The 16472-nt window shown below is 43.1% G+C and overlaps 1 protein-coding gene across 1 annotated transcript in view; it reads left to right on the top strand.

Moving 5' to 3' along the window:
• The first annotated feature begins 1188 nt into the window (after positions 1-1188).
• The window catches only part of Rtn1 (reticulon 1), a 201576-nt gene continuing 186292 nt past the window's right edge, over positions 1189-16472 (top strand). The window contains exon 1 of the mRNA XM_021201654.1: positions 1189-1931. Within this exon, the coding sequence (XP_021057313.1) occupies positions 1691-1931 (241 nt within the window). The 5' untranslated portion in view covers positions 1189-1690. The remainder of the gene's footprint in view (positions 1932-16472) is intronic.

The raw sequence follows: 16472 nt of genomic DNA, 5'->3' as shown, positions 1-16472 counted from the left end.
TGACACACCTATTCCAACCAGGCCACACCTCCAGATGGTGCCACTCCCTGGTCCAAGAATATACAAACCATTACACATGCATACAACTGTTATGCTATCATCACAATGAAGATAATGAACATATTTCATAGAAACCAATTTTTTCAAAGGTGTAGTGGTGTGTGTGTGTGTGTGTGTGTGTGTGTGTATGTGTGTGAATTGGAGTTACAGGCAAGTGTAAGCTGTCAGATGTGGGTGATGAGAAGCAAACTCTGGTCCCCTGGAAAAGCAGCAATCACTCTTAAGCATTAAGCTGTCTCTCTGAATTAATTTTTTATACATCAATCTGTAAAATTTTGGTGACTGTAAGATCACACACATTTTCCTCCAATTTATTGCTATCTCTTGAACATTGTTGTACTAGTAGAACAAACGATTACACTGAATAAAACAATTTCTATTTTCATCATTTTTAGGAGTACCCAGATGTTGATGACTCTGGCCTTTGAATTTACAGATAGTTGTGATGCTCCTGATGTGCAAATGGTAGCTGAGAACCCTACACAACCACTCTGTAAGCAACAGCACAGCTGCCTTCCTCTTTTTTTTGAGTAGGACTAACAGATAACTATACTCATCCACTCTGATGTTAGACTTGAGCCAAGACTTAAAAGAAAGCACACATCATTTTACAGTTCAGGAACCAGTAAGATGGCTTGTTTGAAAAGATAGGTCTAAAGAGGTCTAAATATGGGAATAGCACATGTAGGTGAGTTGCCTTTACTCTTGTTAAGTATCAGAGAGCACAGTAAAGGGACGGGGAGGGGGAGCAAGAAATTCTCAAAACAGACTGCCCAACACAGCCTGTCATTTATATGGCTGTCGGCTTACTGTTTCCAAAGAGAAGCACAGCCGTTTGTTGATGTTGTTGTTTAATACCTGGTAGCATCCTGTTTGCTTTCAATGCTACAGGTCTGGGACAGGTCTGGAAAGCATTTTTGTGGAGTTCCATCTGAGGGCCCATTCCCATATTGCTTTGTTATTGCTTTTGTTTGTTTGGGCATGTTCTGGAAACTTCAGTATGAAGGATTTAACCTCCAAGTTGCAGATCACCAGGTCAAGGCTCAGTCCTTTCTGCAACTAACCCTCAGAACGGTTGTTCTGAGATTCACTAGTCTCTCACTTTCTTTCCTAGAGTCCTAGGACTCCAGTTTGGTTTTAACTTCTTGTCTAGTCAAGCTGCAGCTGGTACCTGCTGGTCCTCTCTGTGTATTCTTCCCCAGATAAAGGGTAAAACCAGTGGGTTTGGCATATCCCCTAATCAGAGGCTGCCATTAGCAGGCCCTGGGCTGACGTGCATTAGGGAGGACTCGGACCAAGCAGGCCATTTTCACCTGCGTAATAACAGGCTTGGGAGTAGCGAAGCAGCGCAGGCACAGCAAGCTGCCTCTGGAGCAGGGGAGGAGCGCGGGCGGCAGCCGCCCCGGGGCCCCGGAGGAAGAGGAGGGGGAGAAGGAGGAGCCGAAGCGCCCAGAACAGCAGCCGCGGCTCGCCGGAGTTGCAGCAAAAGCAGCGACGGTGGCGCGGAGACTCTGCAGCCTTCTGGAGCCCGGAGTCCCGGTAGGGACAGCAGCAGGGAGCGTCCGCGTCCCTAGCCACCGCACCCCGGCTTTGCCAAGCCACAGTAGCCCAGCCTGGGGCACAGCCAGCCATGGCCGCACCGCCGGATCTGCAAGATGAGCCGCTGTCTCTGGCTAGCCCCGGGTCCCAGTGGTTCGGGGGCCGGGGGGATGGGGAAGACGAAGCGACGGCGGTGAAGGGGGCCAGGCCAGCGCAGCAGGATGGGGAGCCCGCCTGGGGGTCGGGCGCTGGAGCTGGGGTAGCGTCGTCGCGGGAACTGTGCTCCGGCCCCGCCCGGTCGCCTCCCGTCGCCATGGAAACTGCATCCACAGGTAAGCCGGCCCGCACCGCGACCCCGCAAATGGAGGCCGGGATCTTGTGGGTCCCCTAGTCCACAGTTTTCCTCTGCGTTTTCCTGGCCTGTCTACCTTGGGGTAGGGGTTCGCTTCGGGCGACTGTAAATATTAGCGGACTGGTGGAAAACAGCAGGGTGCTGCCAGCGGCTAGGAGGAAGAGGGCTGTTGGTCCAGTAATTTCATTTTTTTTCTCTTGTTTCAGCCTTAGACATTGTCCTCGTTGGCAAGCCTGGCTTCTGTTGCGCCCCGGAACAAGTTTTCCCTTCTTGTCAGGGGCCTTAGGGCAGCAGGGCGGGAGTGACAGGTTGTGATGTTTTTCTGGGGCGTGTTTGTGCTCAGCGTGCTCCACGGGCGACAGCAGAGGTAGACAACTGATCAACGGGTGGGCCCACCGCCTCAGGACCCTCCCGCTGGGTTTAGGGCACTAGAGTACAGCAGAGACTTTATTTTCCCTTTCTCTTCCTTCAAGGAATCACCACACCCTACTCCTTTCCAGTTTTCCTCCAGCTCAGCTCTTTCTCCCGCGCAGAAAACAAACCCCCATGAGTCCCAAGCTTAATTCCGGAGGGACAGCATTGTTGGGAGGGTTGGGAGTTGTAACCTTCCTTCTTTATTTCCTAGCCGCTCTTTACTGAATCTGTCAGAGTATTGAAACTTGAAACCCCTAAAATGTGAAGGTCCTAGCTGCAGATTGGAGTGCTGGGGCTGTGGCCAGTGGTCCAGCCTCAGTTTACCCAGTAGTCTGAACTCGTCTTTGCATTTGAAAAACTGTCGGCCTCACTTCCCCCTGACTTGCCCTTCGCTCCAAATCCTTGCCTGGTGGAATCAACCCTTAGGGCCAGTGGCTTGTCCTGGCTGTTGGAAGCTAGAGACAGGCGCCGCGGGGGAGGGGCGGCTACCTGCTTATCGCTGTTTTCAGAAGAAATACTGTGGGGGGTGGTGTGTTGTGCTGTTGACTGAGAGAGAGGCTCTGCTGTGCTGGAGTGGGAGTTGTGTAGTTTGGGTAATGTAGTGAGGCCTGGGGAGTGGGTGTTACTGGAGGAGGATGGGACTGGGTAGGTGTTCCTGGAAGCTGATTTAGGGGAACCCCTTTCTTAAGCCACCGCCTCTCGAGGGTTATGTGGAGTGCCTCGGTTGTCTAAACTCTGCTCTAGAACAAACATGATTTAAGCCAGGAAAGGAGATTTGGAGAATGTGTTGAATAATGGGAAGAGAAAGTGGGGACCAAGAAATAAAAAGAGAAGTAAGAGAAAGAAGGAAGGGCAGGGCAAGAGGGGGAGGGGAAAGAGAAGGTTGGGACAGGGAGGGGGAGGAAGGAAGGGAAAAACTAAATGTGAAAAGACCCAAAGGTTGACAGCCCTATTTGTCATATATTGTTATGGGTTATAGGATTTAAGCCAAATAATAGTTTCCTGGTCGCTCTTAGAACTTCTTGCGTCCAAATGAAAAGAAATGAAAACGTATAACTGCAAGAGCAAACGGCAAATGATAACCTAAAGCTTATGCAATATAATGTTTTGATAGTGTATATTGTGGAATAATTAAGTCAAGCTGTGATCATTTCTTTTTAATGGTGAAAACATTTACAAATATACTCTACCAGCTAGACAGATGCAATGTCCTGGTACTAGACGAAATAGCATTTTCCACATTTAGCATCTTTGTTATGAAGATATCTTGTATTGTCAAACAATTTAGGGGTTTTCGTTCCCAAGCATTAAATGAACTAATAAAATCAAACAAGGTTCTAAGTTTGGGTGGGTACATATTTGTATGGAAATGCTTTCATTGATTATTATTCAGGAAGGGATTTCTCATATGGTTGTTGTCTGGCTTGTATTTTAAATTTCCAAGGTCCATACTTCATAGACAAGATAGGCTGGTGTATAAAATATGGGTGTTGGAAATGGCAGCCAAGTAAATAGGCATTTATTGAAAAATTCCAATAAAAGCAGGACCAACCTCCTTATATGCTATTTTTGCAGGTTTTTTTTTTTTTTTTCAGTGTAAGAAAAAAAAATTAGTGTACTGGTCACAAAATGTGGGGGATGACTGTGGAGAACCTTGCTTGACTTTGCAGTTTTATATTTTGCTTTATAAATAGAAACCAGTTTTCCTGATGTTCTTAAGGCTGAGAAGCCTGAGCTTAAGGCATCCCAGAGTCTGTGTTTGCAGTGGTTCTGCCTCCGGGCCTCCAGGTGTTTTCTCACTGATCCACCAAGCAGAAGAAGGCTACTTTGTTATTACTACTATTATTGTTGTTTATCTTTTGAAAGAATACTTTAGGCCTCAATATCAATGGAGACAAAACTTAGACTTTAAGCAGGAAGCAGGATAAACAGGAGGCTTCAGTTTCACCTACAGACAGACGTGGATGCTTTAAAACTTTTTTTTTTCCTGAAAATGAACCATTGATCATGCCATCTGGCCAGAAATTCTGTTATTTATTTTTATACATTGATGGTAATTAAAGTCCCCCAAGAAATAGTTTCAGAAAATATTCTCAGTCGACTTGCAGAATATGTATATATGTATGTATGCATGTATGTATATATGTATATGTGTGTGTGTTTGTGTGTGTATATGTGTGTATATCAACACCATTCAAACAAGCCATAAGGACCTGTTACACTGAATGGATTTTCAGCTATCCTCACTGCTTCTGACACTTGTGTAGGATGGAAAATTCCCAACAATAACAACACCAAAAAAAAAATAAATAAATAACAGTTTCTTCTTGCGCTATAATCTTTCACATCTAAAATTGCTAGTGGGCATGTGCAACGATGGCTTTGGCCAAGGAACATTCAGAGTACCATGTGGAAGCCGCAGAGTGAGTGTCAGGGCTGCTAACTGAGGACACATTGCCAGCTTCTCATAGTTTTATACAAAGGATGCTGAGAGCAACTGTTCTCTCTCTCTCTCTCTCTCTCTCTCTCTCTCTCTCTCTCTCTCTCTCTCTCCCCCCTTCCATGGTCAGTTATTTTATTCCTGGGAACTAGTCAAAAGGAGCACACACACACACACACAAAAAAAAAAAAAAAAAAAAAGGAGAGAAGAATGGCCCTTTGTTTACAGAAAGAATTTTTTAAAAAAAGAACCTTTGAACAAATTGAATTGAACAAATTGAACTGGTAAGAGGTTAACTCATCGCCTGCTTTGGGAATTCACTTGTTGGCTGCATGGGCAGCCATGTGGAAGACCGAATAGGAACCCAGCAGGGGAACCAGGTCAGAATGGACTGCCTCAGCTGCACCTTTCTCTGGATCAGTTTGACATAATTTTGTAAATAATTGCAAAAATAAAAGAAAAAGTTCTTTGATATACATTCCTGGGACTATGAAGTTGATAATTACATTTTTAAAAAGCCAAATGTAATACTTCCATTCCCATCTATCCTAATTTAAATTACGTGGAGGATATTATATATAACCCATCTAGGAAACTACACTGCTCTTCCAGTCATTGTTTTTGGAAACTGAGTAGACTGTATTCACTGTTGTATGTGTTTCATAGGTGTGAGTGTGTGTGTGTGTGTGTGTGTGTGTGTGTGTGTGTGTCAATGCTTTCTGGCAATACCCTTCAAAAGGCACAAGTTTTAATCTTCTCTCTTTCATATTTTGAGAAAGTCACAGTGATATTGAAGCAAAAAGTGGCACTACACCTTGCTTCTGCAGCCTGTAGAAAGAGTAAAACAGTCTGGAAACAATGCAGTGTGTTTCTTTAGATACAGCCTTTGGCTACAGTCTAGCCCAGTGGTTCTCAGCCTTCCTAGTGATGCAGCCCTTTAATACAGCTCCTCATGTTGTGGTGACCCCCAACCACAGCATTATTTTTGTTGCTATTTCACAGCTGATATATTGCTACTGTTAGGAATCGTGATGTAAATATCTGATATGCAGGATATCCGATATGTGGCCCCCGTGAAAGGGTTGTTCGACCTTCTAAGGGGTCATGACCCACAGGTTGAAAACTGCTGATCTAACAGTTAAATATGGTACACACCTCTGAATACAAAGGGTCGGTTACATTAACACGTAGCTACACTTTAAAAACACATTTGATCAGGACTTACTGGATGTTTTTGAAGTCACCAGTCTGGAAACTCACTTTGCTGTCCCCCCCCCCCCAATAGACCCGTTTCTGTTCTTTTTCTACGTTGCATATGAACTTCTAGTACTGAGGTTTTGGAGGCAAGGTATTGATTATTGCCCATGTTAATGTCCATCCTAGGTAGCACGGGTTATTAAATTTTTTATTTGTAAAGTGAGAAACTGCTCAGTGCACCCTGGTGAACAGTTACCACATGCCCCCGCTGATCACAGGGCAAGGACTCCTAGAACACGTGCCCTGTTGTCTCACATGCATGTTCAGTTTAGGCAAACTCTTCCTTCGTGTCAGTTCTCATTTTTCTCATTCTCAGATCTTTCCTGGGAGCTTGACTGGGAGGCCACTGCCATTCTCCCGAGTCACAGGAGCAAGGGCATGAGTTAGCTCTCTGAGGTCAGCACAGGACACATAGACAGGAGTGCAGCTTGCTCTGCATATATAGCTATAGGAAATAAATCCATTTCACTTTCACTCTCTTTGTCTTGTTCTGCCCTTCTTCAAAGAAATAATTCTGTTAAGTTGTACTCCAGGATCTTCAATTTCATTCATTATGGTTTGGCTTACATATGTTTATAATTTTTGAGATTATAATTGTGATAGTTCTCCCTTCCCTTTCCCCCCTCCGAACCCTCTCATCTGTTTCTCTTTACCATCCTTCAAATTCATGGCCTTCTTTTTCACTAATTGTTATTTCATGCATATGCACACATGCACATATATATTCCAAATCTCTCTCTCTCTGTATATATATAATGCATAAAAATTGAAATATATATTCCAAATATATCTCTCTGTCTCTGTCTCTGTCTCTGTCTCTGTCTATATATATATATATATATATATATATATATATATATATATATATATATATATATTATCACTCTCTCTCTATATATATATATATATATATATATATATATATTATAACTTGCTCATTCCATATAATACTGCTTGTATGCTACATGTTTTCAGGGTTGACCATTTGGGACTGGACAACCAGTTGCTGTGATCTTCCCTGGAGAATGAGATCTCTCCTGTCTCCAGCTTTTCTCAGTTGCCTACAGTTTTGCTTACAGTTGAGGCCATGTGGACTTTTCTCTATTCAGGCATGTTCACTGGTTCATCATTGTTCCACTCGCATTTGGGCAGCCATGTTGATGAGAACTATGGTTGTAAATTATCATATTACTAGGAGACATGGTCTTGCAGAAATCTCCCTGATCCTCTGGCTCTTATGATCTTTCCACTCCTTCTGCAATGTTCCCTGAGACTTAAGTGTGGGAGTGTTTTGTAAATGTATCCATTGGGGCTGGGGGCTCCAGAATTCTACAATTTGATGGGCTGTGGTTTTCTGCAGTGGTCTCTGTTTGTTGCAAAGAGAAGTTTCCTTGATGAGGGGTGAAGACTATACTTATCTGTGGGTATAAGGACAAATGTTTGTAGGTTGTTGTTAGGGAATATGTGGTTGTTCATTCTCCAATAACCATGATTTCACTAGCACTGAATAGTTATATAGGTTTCTAGTCTCATGGTCTCCCTCCTGTTGTGTGGGTTCTAAGTATGACTGAAGAGATGTTGGCAGCTGCTAAGATCCATGTGCCACCGCTCTCCCTTAGGGTTATAATGCCATGCTGGTCCAGATGAGGCTCATCAGTGTCATAGCTGGGCAGTGCCATTGGTTGTCTCCACCTTTTAGAAATGTGCACAGTGCCTTATGGTTCTATAATTAATTTTCAATTGTGACCAGGGAGCTTAGAGAAATGTGCTGGAGGACTCAGAGGGCAAAGAAGATAGAGGGCATGTTTTTAGGAGCCTAATATATCAATACATGAACACTCTTCACTGAAGTCATCATAGAGAACATGGTAAAAAAAAAAAAAGACAAGAAGAAAAAAACAGCTGGGTGTTTGTTTCTTTAAATTCTATTTGAGGTTGAAGAGAACAATGAGAAGATCATGAACTAGAGAGCCTACTGTTTGTCAGGATGCCATAATGCTAGTATGTGAGAAGACAGGAAAGAGCTTCCCACTTCATGATTGCCATGCATGATATAAACGGGCAGACTGGGAATGTTCAAGCACACAGGGAGCTGGGAACTCTCCACAAGTCAAATCCCTTGTCGTGGCTGTGATGAAGGCCGCTCCTCAGCTCACCCTACCTATAACTCAAGGCGCTGAATGGGCAGTTTCAACATTATTCCAAGTATCTTTGGAGAAGATGAGTAAGGCCTGAGCGTTAAAATGGATCCTTTCTCAAAGGCAAAAAACAAAACAATCCATTCTCAAATCCTGGAAGGTAAATCTTTAATTCTGAAGCTAATAATGCATTTTATAGAAAATATAAATCGTTTCAAAACAAGGATTGTGTTAATCTCCAGAAATTCAAGGCTCACTAAAATACAGACCATACAATATAATCTTTCTCTTTTCAGACTTACCATCTGAATTATCATCTCTTTTTGGAATTACCATTATATACACAGCACTGATTATATCCAAGAACTCAAATTGTAAAAAGTATAGAAAGTATGTTCTTTAATTGCATGAATCTTATTGTTTTAAAGGATGGCTGAGAGCACAGGGTAGCAGTAGGAGAAAAAAATATTTTAGTGTTTATCCAAAAGCAGCAAGATGAACTTTTCTTAAAAAATCCTTTGTCTTAATTTAAATTTTTGTATAGCAGGAAAATGTGTGTTAGACAGTCTTATAATTTAACAGAGAAAAACAAAGTTTATTCCTGATTTACTTTTTAGTAAGATAGTATTTGATTCACAGTTCTACTATGGTTTAGTGAATCCCTGATATGTACCAGGTGTTGTCTAGGCATTGGGATATGGTAGGGGGAAAAGAATCTGTTTACCTGAAAGTATATTTTGGGGGCTGGGGTTGGGGAGGAGCGAGAGGAGACTGCAACCAGAAAGGATGCCCGAGAGGGACATGAGGAGTGGGAGCCAGGGGGATGGCTAGAGAGATTTCTTTGATAAGGTGACACCGAACAAGGAACTTGCAGGAGGGGAGAGGCCCAAGAGTTCATTTCAGACATTGGGCACCAGTCTACTGTGAGTATTGCTGGAACAGACAGCACCAGGAAGTACAGTGAAGTGAACCTGGGAAGAACAGTAGAAAGAACAGTAGACGAGCAAAGGCTGAAAGGCAAGATTGGGTCCTTTCAGCCCATGTTGCCACTTTGGCTATTAACTCTGAGTGAAAAGGTCAAAGGTCTTCACCCCTAACAGGGGACTGATTTTATGCAGCTCACTTTGCTCGTCATGTCGAGAATCCAACACAGGAATGATGGTGGTAGATTTGGAGGAGGAATGAGCAGTTAGTAGGTCATGATGGCATGAACCAGAGAGATAACCTTAGAGGAGATGAAAAGTAGTCACATTCTAGATAAAATCATAACGTGTATTCTGAAGGTAATATTGTAACTCAATGAATTATAGATGGTAGTAAGAGGGAAAAAATCATTCCGATTGTGCAATGATTTGACTTATTTAACTTGAGCAAATGTAATTTGGGTTGCTGTCCACTTGGATTAGTTAAGTTTTAGAGAGAGCAGAGTTTAAGGGTCAAATAAGGAGTTAGGTTTCAGAGTTGTTGATTTTGAAATATCAGGTGCCCGGGTGGAGATGTCGAGTTTTCAGTGTCCAGCAGGGATGGAACAGGGTCTGGATTAGCAATGCACGCTTGGTAGCTGTGGATAGAGAGATGTGGTCACAAGGGAGTCAGCTTTCACAGTCAAGGATTCCTGACATACTTGGGTATTCACACATCCTAACTGAAGGTTAAGTGTTTAATTCCATAATCACTGGGATATTGAGAGAGGAGTGAGGATATTATGGTCTAGGTGAAAGCGAGAGTAAAAGGATAGGGGACAACCCTAAGAATTCTGATCAGCTTTTGGGATTCCCTTGGAATATGTGGTCTTAAGCATATGTGAGAAAAGTCATATACATGATATAAAGTCACCATATATACTGTGTAAAGTCACCATATATACTATAATAAAGTCACCATATACTATAACCTCCTTCTCCCCTTCTTTCTCTTCTCTTTTTTTTCCAGCCACATTCAGCCAGACTTTGGTTTAGAGTAGGTAAATGGTTAGGTGATTTCTGTTTTTATTTTAGGGTAACTATGGCTATAGATTTGAGGTCTTGTGCAAGGTGGTAAATCCGTAAGGCATCATCATTGGACCTGGTAGGATGGATGAGGCACAGCAAAGGTGATAAACAAGGGATTAGGCTCTGCTGGGGGAAGGAGACTAGAGTAAGAGAGCTCAAAGAGTAAGAGGCATCAACTGGAGAGTTGAGGTGTTTAGGATAGACATTGGAAGGGAGGTGGGCATCTAAAAGAGGAGAGGACAGCTTGTTGGAAGAGCAGATTCCAGTGTGGTGAGGATGGTGGTGAGGTGAGGGAGCACCTAGATGATTGCTACTAACTCAGAACAGACAGGGAAAGTGTCCATGAATGGCATGGTAACTGATAGCTTTAGGAAAAAATAAAGTGTATGATGTCCTGAGCTCCAGTCTATGGGATTTGAGGGGAAGACAAGAGTGGTGGTCCGTGAAGGAAGCCATTAGTATAAAATCCCGAGTATAGGTTCATAAAAATATGTTTAATATGTGCAGAAGGTAGGAAGGGAATCTTAAATAGCTCTTGACTGGATTTGAGAACACTGAGGGTTGTAATTAACGAGATATGAGCCAGTGGTACGGTGACCTTATGAAAACCTTTTCTGTAATCCCAGATAGTATTCATAGAGTTCCTGGTGGACACAGTAGGAGGAAATAGGCCCCTGTCTGTTGTCAGCAGGCCAGACTTGAAAATGATAGCAAGAGTGAGTGGCATGTTCTAAGACATGGATGAGCGAGGCATGGCAAGGACAACTGTGAAGCAACGATGGATCATGTGAGAAACTGCCGGAGGAAGGTATTTGTTAACAAGAGAAAAGAATTGCATGAGATCTGATCCCCAAAGTCAATTTGATGAAGTGAGAGAAGGAGACAAGACCCAGCTGACTTCCCGGGGGAGAACTGAGGTGAATAATTCGGAGAAGTGGGTTTCTACTGAGTGGAGAATAGTGTTCTAGTAATTTAAACAAGGTCAGACAGAGTTGTCTCTCAGTTACGCATGTTTAAGCAAAAGTGAGGTTGTTGATTTGATGGAGAACTTCAGAAAGGAGGGCATTTGTGATGTCTGATCTCTGGGCCTTCCTGGGAGAGCGATGCTTCTTGTCCTTACCACTGGACACTGTGCTTACTGTGTTTCTACATGTTTCTCAAAAGCAAATTCAGAAGCCACCTAATAAAACCATGGATAGTATCCATCATTAAAACCATAGTTAGCCTAGGAATAATGACCTATCATGCGTTCTCCACAAAACTGTAGCTTCTAAAAACCCTTCTCTACTTCTCCATTGATAAGAAAATTCCCCAATGTAGCACTTAAGAATTTTATCATTGTATCCAGTCTTGGGGCAGTAGCCTAGCCTACATATTAAACATATGATCTGCAAACATTTTTAATTTCTATTTTTCAACTCTCTTCCCTTTCCCTTTTAGTACCAGATCTAGCTCCATAAATACTCAACATAAAACTTCTAAAATATTTTGGGTATCCATTAACTACTTCTGTGATGTTAAATGTTCCATCTGATTTGTTCTTCATTCCCCCATCTCACTATCTGTGCATTTGTGGCATATTATTTACTCACATAAGGCCATGTTTGCTCATTGCCTTCTGGTGTCTATTTTCACCTCGAACATCTCTTTCAGACTTTCCAACATAAATCTGATAATTTATCTACTGAATGAGATTATTATAAAATCTGTTATAGACTAAAGATTTTATCTTCAGTGCAGGTTATTTTTTAATTTATATATATATGTATATATATTTGAGTATTTTAAATATATATATTTCAAAGTATTTGAACTTTGTTTTGCTCACTCATTAAAGACAGACTCTTGGACAGTAGGAAATTGTATTTGAGCTATTGCAGATCTAGTTGTCAAATAGGAGACAAAAGCCAAGGTCACCTCAATCCGTGACATGGATTTTTTTTAACTCTGAAAAGTTAGTACTTCTGCAAGAAGTCTGCAGTCCTCTTGCTCACGTGTAGCCACCCACAGATCAGGGGAGCAAGATCATCAGATGCAAGTTAAAGCTATAAGAAGCACCAATTATCATAGTTACTGTTCTATGGCTGCGATGGCACGTGATGAGAGGAAGCATTTAACAGGGGATTTGGTTGCAGTTTCAGAGGGGTCATGGCAGGAGGCAGGCAGGCATGGTGCTGAAGCAGTAGCTAAGAACTTAACATCTTGGTCTGCTGGTGGCAGGCAAAGGAGTGACCCTGAGCCTGGCATGGACTTTTGAAATCTCAAAGCCCTCCCCAGAGACATACCTCCTCTAACAGGGCCACACTTCCTCCAACTGTGCCACACTTTCTAATCCTTCCTAAACATCCCCACTAAGTAGTGTGTATGTGTGGGGGCATTCAAGCATATGAACCTACAGGGACCATTCTCATTCAAACCAGCATACCAATGTAGAGAGCCACTCCCTTATTCCTGGTATTGTGCTAGAAACTGAGGGAACAGAGGGGCATGAGTTATACTTTTATGCCCATCTCCCCTAGAGTGTATTATTCTCTATCTGGGAGGACTGACCAACACATACAAAAGGAAAAGCTGAGGGCAGGGTACAGGCACTTTAACAAACAGTAAAAACTCCATGTCTGTCAAGAATTGCTCGACTACACAGGCTCAAAAACACCTGGTCCCTTAAAGGGTGGGGTGTCACAACTAAAAGACAGACAGAACAGGAGCAGACAGAGGCAGTCTTAGGGATGTGCAGGGGTTGGCCTGGAAGAGGCAGCCTGTGCAGTAGTGATGTGCAATGAATCCTGCACTTCCCATCCTGTGGCCTTGTGGAATCTGCAAGCTAGTCTTATGCCTCATCAGGTTAGAGCCTAGCGTAGATAACTAATCTAATGCTCTGGAAGATGGAGAGCCCAGACTTCCCCTTTCTTTCCTGCATTAAAGAAAGCCAAGAAACCCTGGGTGTTATATATATGATACATATAAAAAGACAGAAATGTGGAGCGAAGTCAGACTTTCTAGGAACCTTGTGATGTGAAATTGGACATAACAACACATTCTCTAAGTTTTCTTTTTCTTAATATATCTCAGACTAGATCCTGGGGAAACTAGCAACAAGAAGACACCAAAGACCATGAGCAAAAACATCCACTCAAAGCTAGACCTTCCTCAGGAAAGAAGCACCCAGCAAGCTGCCTGGGGAGCACCATGAAATAAGTGGAGGCCCAACTCCAACTGAAAAGCTGAGCCTTTTGCCCCTTAAACCAGTGGTTCTCAACCTGTGAGTTGTGACCTCCCTCCCCCTTGGGGTGGAAAGACCCTTCCACAGGTGTTACCTAAGACTGTTGGAAAACACATATATTTATATTATAATTCATAACAGTAGCAAAATTACACTATGAAGTAGCAACAAAAATAATTTTATGGCTGGGGGTCACCACAACATGAAGAACTGTATTAAAGGCTCATGGCATTAGGGAAGTTGAGAACATCGCCTTAAACTGTAAAAGGCCCATAAGGGAAAAAGCTTAACCTGATAGTTAGCCAGTGAAGTATTACTGAGAGCCAAGTGGAGAGCCAGGGGTTCACCATGGCTCAGTAGCAAGGATGCGAAGAGGAGAAGCTCACTCCGTATCTACCCACAAGCCTCCAGACAGGCATCGTTCTTCATCAAGGTATTAGAGCATGCGAGTCAGGCCTGGAGCCTCACAGGTCCAGGTTACAATTGGAAAGTCATCACCATGGAGCTGGAGAAACAGGCCAGTGGTTAGGAGCACTGGCTGCTCTTGTAGAGAACTTAGGTTCGGTTTCCAGCACCCACATGACAGCTCAAAACTATTCCACCAATTCCAGGAGATCTAATGTCCTTTTCTGGCCTCCGTGAACAACAGACACATATGCGATCCATATATGTACAATCATGCACGTAAAATAAAAATAACCACGCCTCTGAAAAAACATCTCAGTTGTTATTTCAAGAACCAACATGAACCTGAATGACAAACAGCTAGCTATTCCAACATTAAAATTAGAGATTACCTGGCGGCGATTTTAAAGGAACTGACACAAAAAGACAGTTTAATAAGTAGTCACAAACACACTCGAAACAATAAAGTGAAATAGAAAAACTCAAAGAATCAGACATGGAGGCACAGGCCTGTCTGTGTAGCCCCGGGGGTGTTGAGACAGCAGGATTTTGAGCTGGATCAGTCTGGTCAACACAAGATGACCCTGTTTCAACCAAATCAAACAATGACAATGACAACAGCTACAAACCCATAAGGAATAACTCAGTTGGAAAAGTTTCATTTGGCAAATGCAGTATCTGAAAGAAACCAACACCGTGTCTCAGTGGGTGAGCTCTAGCAGACAGTGGAGAGACTCCAGTAGAGTATGTGACATGTCTGAAGTCACATAGCTAGAAAGTGGCAGCTCAAGGCTCGACCCGCAGATTCTGGATCTCTCTTCTTTCCTTGCACCTCACTCTGAGCCCCTACTGGACTTTTCTTGTGCAACATCCACTTTATAATTTGGATGGTAAAAGTTGGATATTAATTGGAGTAGTTATGAAATGGTTGGGGGGAGGGTGGTGGCTAAAGCCAGGTAGATAGAACTTAGTAGTTATTACATATTAGCCTCAGCCAAAAGCAATGACTAGCTGCATTTAAATAGGAATTTGATAAAGATTCTAGCAAAGTCCTGTTAAGAATGCTAGACTGCTTGCTTGAATAAAGTCAGAGGGTCATGGTACAGAACTGTGGCACGTGTACAGGAAAAACATGCAAGGGCTTTTGCCAACGGCTGCTGTTAAGTCAGTGGGGCCACAGGCATCCCTAGAAGGATGAGCTGTTAGGTTCAGCACACATCAAAGCATAGGAGAGCTGTGCAGGGCCCAGCAGAGCCCCCAGCGCAGAAACAGGAGGAGAAATCTTAAGTGCAGTAGGAAGGACTGAAGACTTACAACAGCCTGAATATAAAAAAGACAGAATAAGTTATGACAGCTGCCAAAACCCACAAAGCTGTGTGGTCAGATGGCTTAGGGACCAGGCAGGAAGTGTTTGGGTGACTCCAGAAGATGGTCATTGTTGCTACTCAGAGGCTCCTGGGAAAGGACTGGGGTTCAACATTATCAGAACTATAAAATGTGGGAGGAGTCGACCCTGTCCCACTCGGTGAGGAGATACTGTCACTGAAGCCATGTAACCAGAGTAGTGTTGGTTGGTTGATTCTATGACAAAGGGGTCAGAAGAGAGGAGATACATTAGATCAGTAATCTTAAAAAGTCTTTTCAGAATTCTCGATGCCCCCTGAGAATCTAATGTAAGATTTGCAAGCTTTGCCCAGGGAGACACTAACACCACCTAGTACTCAAATTTGTGCCCCGCCCCCACCCCTCGCTCCACCCGCCCTGGCCTTCTATGGGTATAAACAACAACTTTCTAACTCTTTAGAATTCCACGACCCCCAGACACTTTCAAATAGATCACTGTTTACCTAGCAGCCATAATTTCATAATTCACTACAATTTCACTGAACCATACATTTGTTTGTCCAACCAACATTTGATTAAGCACTAACCATCCACCTATCCACACACACTCACACCCATCTCCCCCACACACACAGTATGAAGTTGATTAGATGCTATAAAGAGAAATACAGCCGAGCAGGAGAATGCCAGGCTGAGAGGGAGGGCTGTGCAGGCGGTGAGGTCTCAGCTGCACCAATGGCCGTATAACTTTGAAAGTTCTGCTTTAACCGGAACATAAGATGCCCCCTGCTCCCATTCTGCCTGAGAACAAGTTAGCTAACTTTGCCTCTGACCAGAAGGTAGCTTCTAAGTGCCGTACTTAGAGAAAATCTGGAGTTACCACTGCTCATCACACCATTAACTTGTTTACCAAAGCTTTTCATTCTATGTAATTGAAGAGTAAATTGCAACCCAGCATGCTTGAATTACCAGGATTGAACTTACATGGGTTTATTTATTTATTTTTTAAATCGAAGTCATGGTGCTAAAGAACTGTTTCTATGTTATTTTACGAGAGTGGGAGAAAGACCAAATCTGCATCAATGTATTATGCTTTGGATCTATTTTGTTCATGCCCATGCCTGTTTCCACCTAGCTTTCTCTATTGTGCTCTGATGCATCTAGGGAATGCTCACCCAGGGAGCACCATTTATCTAGGGAATGAGTACTCACCTGAGGAGCACCATCATCTTGGGAGTGCTCACCCAAGGAACACCATTTATCTAGGGAATGAGTGCTCACCTGAGGAGCATCATCATCTTGGGAGTGC

This window comes from Mus pahari, chromosome 7 (genome assembly GCF_900095145.1).
Source record: "Mus pahari chromosome 7, PAHARI_EIJ_v1.1, whole genome shotgun sequence".
Taxonomy (NCBI): Eukaryota; Metazoa; Chordata; class Mammalia; order Rodentia; family Muridae; genus Mus; species Mus pahari.
This window is presented reverse-complemented; position numbering and strand designations above follow the sequence as displayed.